This window comes from Somniosus microcephalus, chromosome 7, assembly GCF_052327205.1.
Source record: "Somniosus microcephalus isolate GS21.2 chromosome 7, FLI_Smic_1.0, whole genome shotgun sequence".
Lineage (NCBI taxonomy): Eukaryota > Metazoa > Chordata > Chondrichthyes > Squaliformes > Somniosidae > Somniosus > Somniosus microcephalus.
Window position 1 is genome coordinate 54,831,254 of NC_140993.1, and position 20,241 is coordinate 54,851,494.

Here is a 20,241-nt window from a genome sequence, read left to right on the forward strand (position 1 = left end):
AAACTTTACCCACCACTGATGTTAAACTGACCGGCCTGAGGTTACTAGGATTGTCTTTACACCCTTTCTTGAACAATGGTGTCACATTTGCCACTTTCCAATCCTCAGGCACCTCCCCCTCATCTGGGGAAGATTGGAAAATTATGGCAAGCGCTTCTGCTATCTCCTCCTCCAATTCCCTTAGCAACCTGAGATGCAAGCCACCTGGATCAGGTGACTTATCCACTCTGGTTCTCCCTTGAAGAATGCACCTGACATGCATCATACACCCTCTTTTTTTTGTTTCATCATCTTCTCTATCTCCCTCGTCATCCAAGGAGCCCTTGCTTTGGTTCCGTTACCCTTCCCTCTTGTTGGAATGTACCAAGCCTGTACTTGGAACATCTTCTCCTTAAAGATCATCCATTGTTCCGTTACAGTTTTTCCTGTCAGTCTTTAGTTCCATTTTACCCTGGCAAGATCCTTTCGCATCCCATTGAAGTTAGCCCTATTCCAGTTTAGAAGTTCCACTCTAGATTATTCCTTGCTCCTCTCCATTGCTAATCTAAATCTTATGATCCGATGATCACTCGTACCAAAGTGTTCTCCGACAGACACTTGGTCGATCTGGCCCACCTCATTCCCCAGCACCAGATCCAGCAATGCCTAGTTGGGCCAAGAGCATACTGGTCAAGGAAATTTTCCTGAACACATTTCAGAAATTCCTCCCCCTCCTTTCCCTTTACCCTAGCATCATCCCAATTAATATTTGGGTAATTAAAGTCCCCCAATATCACCACTCTATAGCTCTTGCATATCTCTGCGATTTCCCTGCAGATTTGCTCCTCTACCTCCCTCTCACTATTTGAAGGCCTATAGAATATCCCCAAGTGTGATCATACCCTTTTTGCTCCTCAACTCTAACCAAATGGATTCTGCCCTTGTCCCCTCAAGAACATCCTCCCTTTCCAACACTACAATGTCTTCCTTAATCAGCACTGCCACCCCACTTCCCTTTTTTCCTTCCCTATCTTTTCTGAACACCTTGTACCCTTGAATATTAAGTGCCCAGTCCTCACTGCTTTTAAGCCACATTTCCGTTATTGCCGCAACATCATATTGCCATATGGCTAATTGTGCTTGCAGCTCACCAACCTTATTCACCATGCTTTGTGAATTTACATACATGCATTCTAAACCCATTTTTGAATTTGTTGTAGTCTCTCTTAGTCTGCTCCTCTCTAATATGGTACTGCTTCTGCCTCTAATACTACTTTCTTCTCTAGTACTATCCAACACACTCACTCTTTTATGTACCTTATTCCTCCTTTCTACTCCTATATGTTGGTGCTCATCCCTCTGTCAAGCTTGTTTAAACCCTCCCCAACAGCACTAGCAAACCTCCCCACGAGAGTATTGGTCCTGGCTCCGTTGGGGTGTAACCTGTCTGGCTTGTACAGGCCCCACCTTCCCCAGAAATGGTCCCAATGGCTCGGGAATCTAAAGCCCTCCTTCCTGCACCATCTCTCCAGCCACGCATTCATCCTATTCCTGTATTCACTAGCACCTGGCACCGGGAGTAATCCGGAGATTACTACCTTTTGAGTTCCTGCTTTTTAATCTCTTTCCTAGTTCCCTATAGTCTGCCTGCAGGATCTCATCCCTCTTTCTGCCTATGTTGTTGGTACCGATATGGACATTGACCTCTGGCTGTTCACCCTCCCCCCTCGGAGTGTTCTGCAGCCGCTCAGTGACATCCTTGACCCTGGCACCAGGGAGGCAGCATACCACCCTGGAGTCACGCCTGCGTCCACAGAAATGCCTATCTGTTTGCCTAACTAATGAATCCCCTATCACTATTGCTCTTCCACTCTTCTTCCTCCCCCCTGTGCAGCTGAGCCACCGGTGGTGCCGTGGCCTTGGCTCTAGCTGCTCTCCCCAGAGGAGCCATCACCCCCACCAGTTTCCAGAACTGTGAACCGGTTAGTGAGCGATATGCACTCTGGGGATTCCTGCCCTACCTGCCTGGTCCTCCTCCTCTGTCTGGTGGTCACCCATTCCCTCTCTGCCTTTGCTGTGGGGTGACCACTTCTACAAACATGCTTTCCAAGTATTTCTCAGCCCTCGCTGATGCACTGTAGTGACTCCAGCTGCCGCTTAAGCTCTGAAACCCAGAACTCGAGCTGCTGTAACTGGCGACACTTCCTGCACACGCGGTCATCCAGGCTACGCAAAGGATCCAGGGCTTCCCACATGGCACAGGATGTGCAAATCACGGGACTGAGCTGCCCCGCCATACCTCTATTAGTTTAACTAGTTAAGCTATAAATTTAATACAGTCTGTTATAGTTTACCGCTCCTAGTATAAACCACTATCTTAGTTTAGAGAAAATAAAACCTTAATACTCACCAACCAATCACTTACCTGCTGTCCTGTGATGTCACACCTTGGTATTTTTGGAAATCAGGGAAGGTTTGGCTGCTGCCGCCGCTGCCTCCAGTTCGGTCCGTGCTGTTCCTCCGCTCTCTGCTTTATGTCCCACTGCCACTGCCTCTGATTAGGTCCGTGCTGTTCCTCCGCTCTCTGCTTTATGTCCCGCTGCCGCCTCCTCCAATTAGGTCCGTGCTGTTCCTCCGCTCTCTGCTTTATGTCCCGCTGCCGCTGCCTCTGATTAGGTCTGTGCTGTTCCTCCGCTCTCTGCTTTATGTCCCGCTGCCGCCTCCTCCGATTTAGGTCCGCGCTGTTCCTCCGCTCTCTGCTTTATGTCCTGCCTCCGATTAGGTCCGCGCTGTTCCTCCGCTCTCTGCTTTATGTCCCGCCGCCGCTGCCTCCGATTAGGTCTGCACTGTTCCTCCACTCTCTGCTTTATGTCCCGCCGCCTCCGATTTAAGAAGGGAAAATAATCCAAGCTTATTACTCCTGCTTGCCATCCAATAACATCTACTGGAAATGCATGTGTGTGGACATAGTGAGGAAAAATCGTGTTCGACTGTAAATTCAAATAGTTTGGGTCAAGGTCTAGGTTCGTGCATGAAGAATGGCCACTTGGGGTGCCTTCAAACTATACCCTTGCATAGGGAGTATTCTTCAAAAGTGTGTATGGATACAGATGATCCAGTGACTCGTGGACCTGGACAGTAGCCAGCCAAAGCAAGTCACACTACTTTAAATCTTTAAACCAAGGAATCAACGTCAAGGCAGCAGAGTGATCAGCTCTCGCATGGCATTTGACTATTCTGGTGGGACATCCTCCTCTAGGCGGAGCTTCGTTAGGCTTCCATCGACTGCAATGCCGAACCTGCCATAACGTCCCATTTTTATATGGTTCTTGCTATTTGGGGCATGAGTAAATGTTAATAGAAGTCCCATTTTGTCCAATCACCCACTGCTGCCAGGCATTTATGACGAACAGTTGGCTGTTGTGAGTCACTCAACTTTCCGAGATGTTGAAGCAGGTGTCATTATCTATTTTTCTAGACGATTGGAATGTGTAGGCTTCCCTTATCTGTGTGCATGCCCTCTCAAGGCCTTGTGTGTCTCCAATGTTCCCTCTCTTAACAATTCCATCTGCCTCAGCAGTCTTTGACCACTTGGTATAATTTCTCAGTCCTGTGGAATTTGCCTCCTTTCTTCCTTAACAGTTTTTGCAAAATAGAGGCCTACTCAAAACTTCTTGACGCTTTTTCAGTGATTTCTGCATATTGCTGTCTTATTGTTTTAAATTCACAATATTGTTAACTGCTTCCCTTCAAGAAGATAGAAAATGGGAAAAGTTTGGGAGGAAACCACGAAGGATTAAGGAATGGTGGTGATAATAAATGAGCACTCCATCTCAGTTTGCAGATAAACCATAGAATGCTACAGCATAGAGGAGGCCTATTGTGCCTGTGCCGGTTATTTCAAATAGCTATCCAATTTGTCCCATTTCCCTGCTCTTTCCCCATAGCCCTGCAAATTTTTCCCATTCAAGTATTTATCCAATTCCCTTTTGAAAGTTATTATTGAATCTGCTTCCACTACCTTTTCAGATCATCATAACTTGCTGCATTAAAAAATTCTCATCTTGCTTCGGGTTCTTTTGCCAATGACCTTAAATCTGTCCTCTGGTTGCTAATTCTTTTGCCACTGGAAATAGTTTCTCCTTCTTTACTCTATCAAAAGCCTTCATGATTTTGAGCACCTCTATCAAATCTCCCCTTAACCTTTACTGCTCTAAGGAGAACAACCCCAGCTTCTCCAGTCTCTCCACATAACTGAAGTCTTGCATGTTGGTACCATTCTAGTAAATCAACTCTGCACCCTCTCTAATGCCTTGACATCATTCCAAAAGTATAGTGCCCAGAATTGGACAATACTCCAGCTGGGGCCTAACCAGTCATTTATAAAGGTTTAGCATAATTTCCTTGCTTTTGTACTCTCTGCCTTTGTTTATAAAGCCAAGGATCCCAGCTGCTTTTTTAGCAGCCTTATCAACTTGTCCTGCCACCTTCAAAGATCAGTGTATGTACCAATGTGTGTAGTAATGAGAATTAGAGTATAAGAGAATGAAGTCGAGCAATTAGTTAGGATAAGTATAGCTAAGGAAGTAGTAATGAAACAAATAGTGGAACTGGAAGTTAAAAAGGCACCAAGCCCTGATGGCATGAATCTTGGAATAGTGAAAGAAGTAAGAGAGGAAAGAACAGAGCCTCTGGCTTTTAAACTTCATTGGATATGGAAGTTTTGCCAGGGACTAGAGAGTTACCAATATAACATCTCTTCAAAAAAGGGGGGGGAAATAAATGAGGTAACTATTGATCCAGTCACCCTAACATCAGTAGTGGGTAAGCTTCTAGAGGCCATAATCACAGAATCACAGAAACCCTACAGTGCAGATAGAGGCCATTTCGGCCCATCGAGCCTGCACCGACACATATCCCACCCGATCCCAGTAACCCCTACACCAACACATATCCCACCCTATCCTGTAACCCCACGTATTTAATCCCCCTAACACTAAGGGTCAATTTATCATAGCCAATCAACCTAACCTGCACATCTTTGGACTGTGGGAGGAAACCGGAGCACCCGGAGGAAAACCACGCAAACACGGGGAGAATATGCAAACTCCACACAGACAGTCGCCCGAGGCCGGATTCGAACCCGGGTCCCTGTGGGATAAAATTAATAACCAAGAAATGCAGAACTCCATTCTCTAGAATTCAAATGCTGGCAACTTTATAACCATAGTGAAGTTAACGGCACAGTTGAAGTGCTGATGTGGCTTCAGGTTTAAGTTTTAAAAGTTTGTTTTGCATTGCTTGCAGTTATATTGTAACCACTGTGAACCTGAAACTTTAAGACTTCCTCTAGGTGAGCACATTGTCAGTTTTCAACTTGGCTGTAAAATTATACTATTATGATGAACAGAAACTTCTGTACTCAAGATTGATAGATTTTTGTTAGGCATGGGTGTTAAGGGTTACAGAACCAAGGATGGCAGATGGATACAGATCAGCCATGATTAATTGAATGGCGGAACAGGCTTGAAGAGCTGAATGGCCACCTCCTGTTCCTATAAAGTCACGAGGAAAGCCTGACAAAACTGAAATTGAAATATTTGTTATTAGAGCCAAGAAGATGAGAAGGAACATGATTTGTCTCTTTAAAATGCTGAAAGGTACAGATAATGTGGATGTAAGCAGATTACTTAACTGGAACTGTGAAAACAGGTGAAGAGCACAAAATTGGCAGACCTTCAGCAAAACTAAATATTAAACTTTTTTGCCCCCCCCCTCCTCCCTGGGTAGTAGATCTATGGAACACCTTCTCATGAAAAGTAGCAATCCCTCAGTTTTGCATGCAGTATCTGTCCAAGACCTGGAGAGCAACTTAAATTCACAACTTTCTGACGCGGAGGCAAGAGTGCTACCAAATGAGCCAAGCTGGCACTTGGATATGGTCACTTTCACATGGTATGATGACCAGAATTTATATATATATTAGTTGAAAAAATAACAACAAATTAGAATTAAATTAGAACGAAGAGTTATCCTATTTATGTTGGCCTACTTCTTTTAAAAGGATACTATTGGTCATTTTATTTGATGAACTCATGCTCCCTATTTTTAGAAACCACCCAACCGTTTATTGTAACATGTATTCCCTCGATAAGTAAGGAAAGTAAATTTAGCAGTTGCAAAATATTGACAACATTAAAAAAATCTTCACAAATCTTGTGACCGTTCTCTGGGGAAGGTGAGGGTGAGAATGAAGGAAAAGCAGGTCTTGTCTTTTTCAATTCTCACCTTTGTCCATGAAGAAGCTCCCAATTGAAAAAGAATGCATTGGCGTGTGGGTTGAGAATTAAGCTAGTGCCTCACTCCTTGGATGTGCATGAGTGTTGGGTGTGGGACACTCTCCAGTAACTTTCTGAAGTGGCCTGAAGCTGTGACCCATGACACTGATATTTAAATTTTCTCTGTGCATTATTTTTAGCACACTGGATAACACATTCACATTAAATTACTGTATTTGCAATTTCAACCCAGTTGTTAACCTGTTTAGAATAAACATGAACTTCATGAACCAATGCACAAAAAGAGTGGATTGATTTAACTCTTTAAATTCCTGTTAGTGCACAGAGGAGATTAAGCCACAGACTGCCACCGTGTTATTTGACCATCGTGTTATTTGACAGCAGGGGTGTTTGATTCTGTTCTCACCTGACATGCAGGGGTCGTTGAATAGTGATGAACAGAGTGGACTTTTTGTGGTTTTTCCACCTCAACGGGTTCACTGAGACAATTATTGTGCTCTAAATGCCACTCTTCAATCAGGTAGTTATGGCCTCAAGCGGATCAATAAAAGGCCTTCTGTCTAATTGTTACCTCCTTATTACCTGACTGCATTCCTTTCAGAGAGGTGGCCTTGAAGGATTATTTTTGTAAAAAGGGTCATTAGACCACTAAGCCTAGAAATTTGGCTACATAGTACCCATTTATTGGGTGTTAAATTGTCTCCCAAGCATCCAATATGGAAGGCAGGAAGCATCGCACATTCTGACTGGAAGTGTGCCGTCCAACATATTGGGTCAGGAGTCTACGTCGGGAACATTTGTCGGAGATAACTTATTTAAATTACGGTCCTGTGTTTTTGGATTTTCAAATGCCCCAGCGCTTCACTCACCAGGTGCTGAACTCGCTCAGCACAATGTGGTGCTAACTGGCAGGAAGGCCCCCATACTTAGCTGAATGTGCAGCATGGAGTGCTCCTCCCATTCTAAATCTAATTTACTAACACTCTACAAGTCACTTTTTTTAGGTAAATACACTTTACTTTTAAAAATTCTCTCATAATTTTCTCTGCTCTTTTAGGCTCTTCTGCTTGCTCCCATCTGAAACTCTTCCTGATTGAGAGCAGGCGTCCACCATAAATGTTCTGTAATTCTCCATTAAATGAGTATCTCCATTTTGTACACGTCTGCCCCTCGTCGTACAAGATTTTAATTTTGAAGGCCATTGCCATTGCCCAACAGGCCACCAAATCACTAATCTAAACCTTCTTAACATCAATTTGCAGAGGTCCCTATGAGCACCATCTCAGAGATTCTGGGGAAACGAGTACAACTAAAAGGGCTGATTGGAAAGCGAGCAGTGAAATGTCCTTACTGTGACTGCTATTTCCGGAAGAATGGTACAGACCTGCAGCGCCATATCTGGGCACATGAAGGTATGAATGCACTAGCACATTGATAACTTATTTCTTAATTCGGATTTCCCCCCCCTTATTCTTTCTCCCAAAGGCACTGTGTGTTGCTGGTATACATTTCCACAAGTTCTGACTGACCTCCCCTATCTCACCCAAATAGGGGCTAGATAGTGAACGTCACCAGGCTATAGAAGGGTGTTTGATAATTGTTGAAATATAGTGACCTCACAAAATGACGTAAGGTCAGCTGTCCAAGCTACTTGCCCTTGATGCATTGTGGACCTACTAGCATTGCGATGGAACCACTGAATCGGTTCCATATTTTACTCTTCTGGCTATTTTTAAATTATTATTTGTTCTCAGGATATAGGCAACACTGGCAAAGCTCAATTTTGTTTAACTACCCTTTCCTAGTTGTCCTGCGAAGGTGGTGCCTTGACCTTGAATCACTAATGGGCCTTTTGACGATAGTGCTCCCATAGTGGCGTTGGGTAGGGAATTCCAGCATTTTACTCAATCATTGAAAGAATGGCAGTACAGGAAACTTTGGTTTATCTGGAGGTTAACTGTCCGGAATGCTCGAGCCACCGGCAAAAATCAGGAGCCGTTTCGTTAGTTTTTTTTTCTTTTCGTTGCTTTTTTTTCACCAGTCAGGCTCTGCAAGGTCTCGCTGAAGCTGTTGCTAAGCTACAGAGACGCTTGCAAGGTACGGCCGACTTTTTAGAAGCTGTTGCTAAGCAACAGGGTTTGTTGCCAGATACGAAGCTCAAAATCTCCGTATGTTTCAACATTAGCGCTGGTTTGTCCGGCACTTTTGATGGGACGGCAACAGCTTGGTCCCGTCGGTGCCGGATAGCACAAAGTTTCCTGTATCTGTCCAAGTCTGGATGGTGTGTGACTTGAGGATGCTGGTGATCCCAAGATCCTGCTGCCCTTGTCCAGTGGTACAGGTTGGAGGGCTCGGAGGTGCTGTTGAAGTTACTTTGCTGAGTTGCTGCAGTGTATTCTGTAGATCGTGCAGCCACAGTGCCCCAGTGGTTGAGGGTGGATATTGAGTCCAGTGCCGGGGCACCAGTCAGTGTTCTGCTCTGGTTGCAAGCTCCTTGAGTGTTGTTGCTGCTGGACTTATACAGGCTAATAATGAGTATGCCAACACAGTCCTGACTTCAGCCTTGTAGATGATGGAGAGGTTTTGTAGAGTGATGAAGTGATCCACTCGTCGCAGAGTACCAAGCCTCTGCCTTACTCATCTAGTCATGCTGCCGCTATGTCCAGTCTAGTTGAACTTCTTGTCAATGGTGACCACTGGGATGTTGATAGTTGGGGACTCGATAAGGGTGATGTTGTAGGGCCTGGATATTTTCCAGGTTCTTCTGTGGACTGGCATGGGCTGCTTCATTAATAACAATTGCATTGATGTAGAGATTTTAATGAAGTGAAACATGCAAAGTGTTTCACAATGGAGTGATCAGCAAAAACTCTACGTGTGCTAGCTTGTTAAATTTTTAGCACAGGTACTGTGATGATTAATGTGGAGCTGTCATAGCAGCAACTTTATTAACTGTTGAGCTATTTGCTGTGGCATTGCTCATGGTATTATCCTTCTGATAAATTAAATTAAGTTGCATTCCAGGGATTCAACTTTTAGTTAGGAATAAAGTCTTAAATCTTTCCATTTACTTTAACTTAGTAACTCAAATTTTAATTTGCACCTTTCAAATAGTTAGTAATTTCACCATTAAATTTTCAGTTTTAACTGCAGGTGTTCACAGCATCAGCTTGCTCATAAATTGAGTCAAAGGCTTGCCCGGGGGTTCAGGCCTCAACGAGGTCCAAGCCTTCAAATTAATTAAAATTTCAACTGGAACTTAAATTTTGAAATACTTACATTTTTAGTTGTCAAGTTATTTAAACTTTAAGTTGCAGCATTAAAATGGTTAAAGTTATACTGAAATGTTCACTTTTTGCTGTTGATCGGTCATTGCTAAGCAACCTGATTCTCAGATCTGATTGGTCTGTGCTAACCATATGACTGGTATGACATCTGGTTAGCATATTGACATAGGCCCACTGAGTTGGGTGAGCTAAAAAGTCGTTATTTTCCTGCACACTTAAATTTATCCACAGAAGTGTCCAGGATGAGCAGATGGAAATTGATAGATTTTGGTACGGTGCAATCTTTCAGGCCACCATAGGGACACTAGGGATGATGGATCATTTGCCTTTGCAGCCTATTAAACTCAAATCTGGATCCTTAAAACCACCCAGCCAAATTTAGTAGATATTATGGGTGGGCAGTGCAGTGGTTGCTTGTTGGTACCTTCAATAAATCTTGGATCACAGTCATGCTATCAAAGATGGAGAATGACCAAGTGGAGGTTAGTCAGTTCCTGTATTCCTACTTCCCCGTGTGTGGGGTGGGGGAAGACAAGGAATTGTAGAGTAAGGCACAGGAGAGCAAAATTGTTCTGTCCTTCCTCATGGCCTAGGAATTGTGTGTAGTGTGACTAACCTAAAGAAAAAGTTAAATCATGGGTTGGGAATTTCCTTCAAGCTGCTCCTGCTGTGCCACCACAGCTTTGGCAAAATTTCAGTTTTCCCACACGAACCGGGTTTCTGATGCAGTTCTGGCAAAGTTACGACAGTGGAGTGGAGAAGCCCCGAGGAAATTACCAGCCATAGTCCAAAAAAAAAGAAATGCTTATATAGCAGGTCTCTCCGAAATGTTTCAAAGCATGTCGCAATTAAGCACCTTTAGCTGCAGTAATTGTTGTTAAGTAGGCGAACAAGAGCACCATTTTGCACATAGCAGGATCTTACAAACAGAAGAACTGTCATATTTACTAACTTTGGTTGGTATTTATCAGTGCTCCAGATTTAAATTCAATGGAGGGTAATTTTCACCATCACCGCCTAGGTGGTAAACTGGTGGAGTGGATCGCCAGCCCATTGTAGAACCTACCCAATATTGTGTTAATAAAAACTGAGTGGGTTCTTTAATGGGCAGGCAATTCACTCTGCCAGTTTACCGTCCCCATGCAGTGAAGGTAAAAATCATGCTCAATAGACTGCAAAGTCTCACCTCCAAGATATTTAACTCCGACTAGAAGACCTGAGGATAAATTAATATGATTAAAATGAAAGTAAGGCTCAGAAGAGTTTCCGCTCCATCCACACCTCCCCCACAATCGGAGCAGTGTTTAGACTAAACGGCTAGTAAAGCCAGCTAATGCTGTGCCCATTGTAAGCTGTTGGCCATGGCTCAGTGGTAGAACTCTCACCTCTGAGTCAGAAGGTTGTGGGTTCAAGTCCTACTCCGGACCCTTGAGCGCATAATTAGTGCTGCACTGTCAGAGGTTCTGTCTTTCAGATGAGACGTTAAACCAAGCCCCTGCCTGCCCTCCCAGATGGATGCAAAAGATTCCATGGTACTATTTCGAAGACGAGCAGGGGAGTTCTCCCCAGTTGTCCTGGCCAATATTTAGCCCTTAATCAACATCATTGATAATGACCAGATAATCTGTTTTTTTTTTAGTCGTTGAATATATTCAAGGCAGGAATCGATAGATTTTTGAATACTAAGGGAACCAAGGGATATGGGGATTGTGCGGAAAGATGGAGTTGAGGTAGAAGATCAGCCAGGATCTTATTGAATGGCGGAGCAGGCTCGAAGGGCCGAATGACCTACGCCTGCTCCTATTTCTTATGTTCTTATCAGATTTGTGGGACCTTGCTGTGCGAAACTTGGGTGCCACATGACTACATATTAAAAGTACTTCATTGGCTGTAACGAGCATTGGGAAGTCCTAAAGTCAGGATAAGTGCTATATAAATGCAAGCCTTTCTTCTTTCTTTCATTAACCCCTTTTAAAAGACCTGGATTAATATATGGTTAAACCTGCAATATTGACAGAACAACACACTCCCATAGAATTAATTTGTCGATTGAAATAGAATAAAAACAGAGATTTAATTGCAGCAAACATTCTTTTTCTTAGTATATATTATGTACACAGCAACAAACTACCATCAATAAATTTGAGAGTTATATATTTCATGTGGCATATGCATTAAATGCTGCTCACAATTTCTCTTGCCTCCAGGAGTGAAGCCATTCAAGTGTTCAGTTTGTGAGTATGCCACACGCAGCAAGAGCAACCTGAGAGCCCACATGAACCGCCACAGCACCGAGAAGGCACACCTCTGTGACTTGTGTGGAAAGAAGTTCAAATCGAAAGGCAGCCTCAAGAGTCATAAGCTGTTGCACACCGCTGATGGTGAGTAATGTCATCCAGCAGAACCTGTTACTGCCTGCCTCCCTGATTATACCCTTTGATCAGCAAGGGCAAAGGCAAGGGCACTTCCAAGTTGCTTTGAGTGCTCAAACGTAATATTGCTTGATTTGGATATTACGGCCTACAATGAACCGAGATGACGAAGGATTGATGGAGATTGGTCCTTGGGTTTTTATCAGCATACCTGGTTGCTGACGCCAGTCTCGCCTTCACAGGCAGCTCCTCCGAGCGAAGACATTGACAGTCAACAGCAGTCCTCGGGCAAGTCCAGGGAGGAGGGATTCTTTTTAAACTTATCTGGAGCCCACGGGGGGGCTACTGAACAATCCTGACCCCTGCCCCACTCATCGCTGACTAATTTCTCAGTGGGGTCCTTCCGTGGGTGTTAGACAACTTCAAAAAGGCCCCCATGAATTTAGCAGTGGGACCAGTGCCTGGGCAGATTAAACACAGGCCATCGACACTGCTAAATTGGCATTCTATGCCCTCATTTTACACTTGACTAACAGGCTCAATGCGTGTCAATTTCTACCCCTACTACTTGAGCCATGTGCATGTGACCTTGAAACGGAACACATGTTCTCCAACACCTCTGTTGCCACAAAGTGTGGATATCCTTGGCCCTCATCTACATAGGAACATAGGAATTGCTACACGAAAAAATACCAAGGTGCATCTATCTCCGTGATATAATGAAATTGGAGTTGTTGACTAATCATAGCAATCAATCTCTATCAATTAGATAGACTCAGGAATGAAACCAGTGAGTATACTTTACGAATATAAGGAACAGGAATAGACCATTCAGCCCCCACCAGAGGAAATAGATTCTCTGTATTTATCCTGTCTGATCCATTTAACTATATGAATATAGCTCCAGTGCATTCGCTGGACTGGTTGGTATGCTTATTACATAGAATTACATAGAATGTGCAGCAGCACAGAACCATCTTCCAACTGATCCATGCCAGTGTTCATGCTCCACACGAGCCTCCTTCCATGCTACTTCTAGCCCTATCAACATATCCTTCTGTTCCTTTCTCTCCAATATTTTTATCTAGCTTCCCCTTAAATGCACCTATGTTATTCACCTCAACTACTCCTTGTGGTAGTGAGTTCCACACTCCAATCACTCTCTGGGTAAAGAATTTTCTCTTGAATTACCTATTAGATTTCTTAGTATATTTATGGCCCTGAGTTTTGGTCTCCCCCCACAAGTGGAAATATCTTCTTTATGTCTACCCTATCAAATCCTTTCAGAATCTTAAAGACCTCTATCAGGTCACCAACGTTTCCATTAAGTTGCGTGGCAGCACAGCTGTCTGGAGGTCCCGTGCAGGCCACTTGCCAGCTTCATAATGGAAAAACAACACATGCGTGGAAATTTGAATAGTCCATTAACGGGATTGAGCACCCAAAAAAAATTAGGGGTAACATTGCAGGTCACCCGTCGGCCTTCTCCAAGAGAAACGAGCCCCAGCCTTTTCAATCTTTCCTGATGGGTATAACCTCTCTGTTCCGGTATCATCCTTGTAAATATTTTTTACATCTTCTACAGTGCATCTTATCATTTTTATAATATGGAGACCAGAACTGTTCGCAGTACTCCAAGTGCGGTCTAACCAAGGTTCAATACAAGTTTAAAGTAACTTCTCTGCATTTCAATTCTCTGCACTCCCAGTGCTTTGTTTGCATTTTTTTAATGGCCGTATTAACCTGTTACTACTTATGGTGATTTATGTATCTGTACTCTTAGATCCCTTTGCTCCTCTTACCCCATTTAGACTCTTATTTTCCAAGGAGTATGTGACCTCCTTATTTCTAACAAAGTGCACCATCTCACACTTATCTATATTGAAATCAATTTACCAATTACACGCCCATTCTGCGACCGCGATTTTACTTACCTCAGCGGATCCGTGGCGGGCGATGTCAGTGGCGGGTCACAGCCCCGCTGCTGGCTCCATTCCGCTGTGTAAAATGACTTTCCATTGATTGGGTTTGTTAAGCCTGCCCAGCGCGTTACCCGGCCCAATTAGAGGAAGCGGGTTTGATGACGTCATTTAATGACGCGTCATCAGCAAGTTTCCTTAAAAGGACCATGACCACATTTGTCTTGACATTTGTGCTGTCAGTGTTCTACAGCATTGAGGTGCTGCAAACACTGACGATGACTGCACAGAGGCAGAGGGCTGCACCCAGGCTCTTCCATGACTCCCTCCATATGTTTATGGATAGAGTCACAGCACACAGGGAGGTTCTCTTCCCTTCCCATGGGCTGAAGTGACCTCTCCAGGAGACCAACACAACCTGGTTGCACATTGCAGAGGAGGACACAAGCAGGAATGTCGTCAGAAGGACATGGGTGCAGTGCCGCAAATGTTTCAATGATCTCAGTAGATCACGAAAAGTTAGTACAAAGCCACACTCGACCTCATCCTGCTGTGCCTCTCATCACATCCCCATCACTCTGCCTTCCCTACCCCACCTCCTCTCTATCTATATTATCACATCCACAACTCACTAACCACCCCTCACACTCACCCTCATACCAACTAACAACACACAAGGGTAGACACTTGGGTGTTTTATGCAATGTTCATGTAAAGTTTCTGTTAATGTGGTGTCAAACATTGAAATCTTTATTTTCAACACTTTGCGTTCTTGGGCAGATTTGTGTGCACCGTTTGAAGTGGCTTAGTGAGTTGCAGTGAATGGTGAGACATAATGGTAACCCCCCCCCCCCCGGCAATGGTGATGAGTGTGAAAGGAATGGCTTGGGCATTGTAGAGATGCTTTATGGTGTTGGTGTGGGGTGGTGCCAACCTGACGCATCATGTGGCAGCCAGGGTGTACAGCGTTACGTGAAGTAAATCTGGCCATTGTGAGGCCATCCCTGGCCTCCCAGACAGCAATATGCTCGGGTGCTGATGCCCCGAGTCCTGTGCAGCATCAGTTGATTGCGGAGAAGGTTGGTGTTGTTGGTGCTGCCAGTGTGCCTGGTGCTGCTGGTGTTGGGGCTGATCATGGTGGGATTCTGAGGACCAAGGTGAGACAGTATAAAGGGCACCCATGTTGGTGGAATAGATGGCAGGTGATGTAGAGATGACAGAAGCATTCTGTCAATGGTGAGAGAGTTCTTCCAATGAGGTGAGAGTGGTTGGAAAGTGGAAAGCCTGCAGAATGTGTGCTAGAAATGGAGTGAGAAAAAGCTTCTGCCTGAGGAAAGTGTATATCAGTCAGGTGGGAGCTTTTACTGTACATTTGAAGCTGTCAAGTAATCAGCTGGAGCAATGACCACTGAACTCGGGCCTCAGCTTGACAGCCGTGGTCTGCGCACAACGGGGATCCCGTGGTCATGAAGTTAAAGACAAACGATAAGTGGAAAAAAGGGCTGTTCAGCATCTGGCAACTAGATGCTAATCATTTTAATTAGGTCCCCCGCCGCTGCTGGTTGGGTATGCTCCGCGTTGAAAGACCCAACATTGGGAAAGGTGCATGGGTGCGATTTGACAGCGGGTTCCGATTTGACAATCGTATTTCCGATTCTCAAGTCTAAATCGTTTATGTAACCCGTGAACAATAGTGGTCCCAGCACCGATCCTTGTGGAGCACCACTTCCCACCTTTTGCCAATCTGAATAACTACCCTTAACCTCTATTCTCTGCTTTCTGTTTTGTAGCCAGCTTGCTATCCATTCTGCTACTTGTCCCCTGATTCCACATCCTTTGACTTTTTTTATTCATTTATGGGATGTGGGTGTCGCTGGCAATGCCAGCATTTATTGGCCATCCCTAATTGACCTTGAGAAGGTGGTGGCCTTCTTGAACCGCTGCAGTCCGTGTGGTGAAGGTACTCCCATAGTGCTGTTAGGGAGGGAGTTCCACGATTATGACCAATGTTCCCTCTTTTTTTGGGTGCGCGACCCATTCACAGAAACTTTACATTGAAAAAGTCGATCCTGGGTTGTGTGGGACTGGCAGAGGCTGCGCACCTTATAGGGAACGTTGATTATGACCCAGCGATGGTGAAGGAACAGCGATATATTTCCAAGTCAGGTTGATGTGTGACTTGGAGAGAAACTTGGAGACAGTGGTGTTCCTCCTGCCCTTGTCCTTCTAGGTGGTAGAGGATGTGGGTTTTGGAGGTGCTGTTGAAGAAGCCTTGGTGAGTTGCTGCAGTGCATCTTGTAGATGGTACACACTGCAGTCATGGTGCACCAGTAGTGGAAAGTGTGACTGTTTAAGGTGGGCTGCTTTGTCCTGAATGGTGTCGAGCTTCTTGAGTGTTGTTGGAGCTGCACTCATCCAGGCAAGTGTCCAGTATTCTATCACACTCCTGACCTGTGCCTTGTAGATGGTGGAAAGGCTTTGGGGAGTCAGGGAGTGAATCACTCGCTACAGAATACCCAGCTTCTGACCTACTCTTGTACCCGCAGTATTTACGTGGCTGGTCCAGTTAAGTTTGTGGTCAATGGTTACCCTCAGGATGTTGATGCTGGAGGATTCGACAATAGTAATGCCATTGAATGTCAAGGGGAGGTGGTTAGACTCTCTCCTGTTGGAGATAGTCATTGTCTGGCACTTGTGTGGTGCAAATGATACTTGCCACTTATCATCCTAAGCCTGAATAGTGTCCAGGTCTTGCTGCATGTGGGGAAGGACTGCTTTATTATCTGAGGAGTTGCGAATGGAACTGAACACTGTGTAATCATCAGCGAACATTGCCAGTTCTCACCTTATGATGGAGGGAAGGTCATTGATGAAGCTGCTGAAGATGTTTGGGCCTAGGACAATGCCTTGAAGAACTCCTGCAGCGATGTCCTGGGGGCTGAGATGATTGGCCTACAACAACCACAACCATCTTCCTTTGTGCTATTCATGAGTCTACTATGCGGTACCTCATCGAAGGCTTTTTGAAAATCCAAATATATTGGCCTGGATATTCCGATCCTGCTGTGTACCCACCTGTAGGGACATCAGAAATGCCGGTTTCAGGCATGCGCTGAAAACTGGCATTTCCGATCTGTCAAGAATGGTCTCGACAGATCCTCCGTCTGCCCTGGAGAAGGACCTCTGCGGGTGCGATGGCGGGGGAGTCCAGAACCAGGGGTCACAGTCTAAAGATAAGGGGTAAGCCATTTAGGACTGAGATGAGGAATTTCTTCACCCAGAGAGTGGTGAACCTGTGGAATTCTCTACCACACAAGGCAGTTGAGGCTCTGTCTGTCTGTCCTCTATACACGCAAAAGTTATAGAGCGTACCTATACACATATGTTATATCAAAAGAAAGCTTATGATTCTGGAAGTGTCATAGGCGTAATTACTTTTTGGTCAGACAAAAATTGTTCGGACAGTTTACAAAAAAGTTTTGGACAGTTTACAAAAAAGGTTCAAAAAACGACAAAATTCCGCTCATTAGCACTGAGTGACGTGATGGTTGACCAATCGTACAGGGGATAGCATTGACTGACGTGATGGTTGACCAATCGTACAGGGGATAGCATTGACTGACGTGATGATTGACCAATCGGTGCATCACGGGGGGGGTTCATTGTGTGTGTGGGCGGGCCATCCTACAGGGGATAGCGTTGAGTGACATGATGGTTGACCAATCCTACAGTTGAGTGACCTGATGGTTGACCAATCGGTGCGTCACGGGGGCGTTTCATTGCGTGTGTGGGCGGGCCTAATCCTTCTGAGCTGAGGTGAGTGGCCGCCATCTTGATTCCTAACTCTTTATTTATTTTTCCCACTTTCTGTGTGTTAGGGAACTAAGGAAAAGAACAAATTAATTCAGTTTTAAATAGTATTTAGGAACAGTTAGAAATGAAGTGATCCCCTGCCCTTCGCCCGGAGGCTCGCCTACTTTGACGGCCATTTCGAGCAGCTGTGCCGGCGCCGGGCGCGACCTAGCAATGCGGGAAGCCTGGGCCTTGAGTTGAGCGGATTCCCGGTGCGATGCCGCTGCCCCCTGGGCCCGAGGCGGATGCCGATCGGTTTGTTTTAGTCGCCAGTTTAGACAATGCCTGGAACCTGTCGAACCTGCTGTCAACCACGCCGCCCGAGAGCCGGACCCAAAGCCACCAGGTGAGCGGCCGCGGCGGTCCGTGCCGGGAGCTGCCGCTCACAAAACTTCCCCGCGGCGTCAACAGCCCCGCCCCAGAGCCTGACCCAAAGCCACCAGGTGAGCGGCCGCAGCGGTCCGTAGTGGCCCACTCTCTCTCTCTCTCTCTCTCGCACACTCCCAGTCTCTCTCTCTCTCTCTCACACTCGCAGTCTCTCTCACACTCGCAGTCTCTCTCACACTCCCAGTCTCTCTCTCTCTCTCTCTCTCTCTCACTCGCAGTCTCTCTCACACTCGCAGTCTCTCTCACACTCGCAGTCTCTCTCACACTCGCAGTCTCTCTCACACTCGCAGTCTCTCTCACACTCGCAGTCTCTCTCTCACACTCGCAGTCTCTCTCACTCGCAGTCTCTCTCACTCGCAGTCTCTCTCACACTCGCAGTCTCTCTCTCACACTCGCAGTCTCTCTCTCACACTCGCAGTCTCTCTCTCACACTCGCAGTCTCTCTCTCACACTCGCAGTCTCTCTCACACTCGCAGTCTCTCTCACACTCGCAGTCTCTCTCTCACACTCGCAGTCTCTCTCTCACACTCGCAGTCTCTCACACTCGCAGTCTCTCTCTCACACTCGCAGTCTCTCTCACACTCGCAGTCTCTCTCTCACACTCGCAGTCTCTCACACTCGCAGTCTCTCTCGCAGTCTCTCTCTCGCAGTCTCTCTCACACTCGCAGTCTCTCACACTCGCAGTCTCTCTCTCACACTCGCAGTCTCTCTCTCACACTCGCAGTCTCTCTCTCACACTCGCAGTCTCTCTCACACTCGCAGTCTCTCTCTCACACTCGCAGTCTCTCTCTCTCTCTCTCTCTCTCTCTCTCTCTCTCTCTCACACACTCCCAGTCTCTCTCTCTCACACTCCCAGTCTCGTCTCTCTCTCACACACTCCCAGTCTCTCTCTCACACTCCCAGTCTCTCTCTCTCACACACTCCCAGTCTCTCACACACACTCTCTCTCTCTCACACACACACCCCCAGTCTCTCTCTCTCACACACTCCCAGTCTCTCTCTCTCTCACACTCCCAGTCTCTTTTTCTCTCTCTCTCTCTCTCACACTCCCAGTCTCTCTCTCTCTCTTTCACACACTCCCAATCTCGTCGCTCTCTCACACACTCCCAGTCTCTCTCTCTCTCTCTCTCTCTCTCTCTCTCTCACACACTCCCAGTCTCTCTTTCTCGCTCTCTCTCTTCCCCCCCAGTCGCTCTCTCTCTTCCCCCCCCAGTCGCTCTCTCTCTCTTCCCCCCCAGTCGCTCTCTCTCTCTTCCCCCCCAGTCGCTCTCTCTCTTCCCCCCCAGTCGCTCTCTCTCTTCCCCCCCGTCGCTCTCTCTCTTCCCCCCCAGTCGCTCTCTCTCTTCCCCCCAGTCGCTCTCTCTCTTCCCCCCAGTCGCTCTCTCTCTTCCCCCCAGTCGCTCTCTCTCTTCCCCCCAGTCGCTCTCTCTCTTCCCCCAGTCGCTCTCTCTCTTCCCCCCAGTCGCTCTCTCTTCCCCCCCCAGTCGCTCTCTCTTCCCCCCCAGTCGCTCTCTCTCTTCCCCCCCCCAGTCGCTCTCTCTCTTCCCCCCCAGTCGCTCTCTCTCTTCCCCCCCCAGTCGCTCTCTCTCTTCCCCCCCCCAGTCGCTCTCTCTCTTCCCCCCCCAGTCGCTCTCTCTCTTCCCCCCAGTCGCTCTCTCTCTTCCCCCCAGTCGCTCTCTCTCTTCCCCCCCCCCAGTCGCTCTCTCTCTTCCCCCCCCCAGTCGCTCTCTCTCTTCCCCCCCCCCCTCAGTCGCTCTCTCTCTTCCCGCCCCGTCGCTCTCTCTCTTCCCCCCCCAGCCGCGCTCTCTCGTCCCCCCCGTCGCTCTCTCTCGTCCCCCCCAGTCGCTCTCTCTCGTCCCCCCCAGTCGCTCTCTCTCGTCCCCCCCAGTCGCTCTCTCTCGTCCCCCCCAGTCGCTCTCTCTCGTCCCCCCCAGTCGCTCTCTCTCGTCCCCCCCAGTCGCTCTCTCCTCGTCCCCCCCAGTCGCTCTCTCTCGTCCCCCCCAGTCGCTCTCTCTCGTCCCCCCCAGTCGCTCTCTCTCGTCCCCCCCAGTCGCTCTCTCTCGTCCCCCCCAGTCGCTCTCTCTCGTCCCCCCCAGTCGCTCTCTCTCGTCCCCCCCAGTCGCTCTCTCTCGTCCCCCCAGTCGCT

General features: G+C 46.7%; 1 protein-coding gene across 2 annotated transcripts in view; it reads left to right on the forward strand.

The window, feature by feature from the left end:
* Positions 1-20,241, forward strand: part of zfat (zinc finger and AT hook domain containing) — a 209,263-nt gene that overhangs the window by 127,611 nt on the left and 61,411 nt on the right. For both annotated transcript variants that reach the window (XM_085992470.1, XM_085992468.1), the window contains exons 9-10: positions 7,541-7,690; positions 11,773-11,946. In XM_085992470.1, the coding sequence (XP_085848596.1) occupies positions 7,541-7,690; positions 11,773-11,946 (324 nt within the window). The remainder of the gene's footprint in view (positions 1-7,540; positions 7,691-11,772; positions 11,947-20,241) is intronic.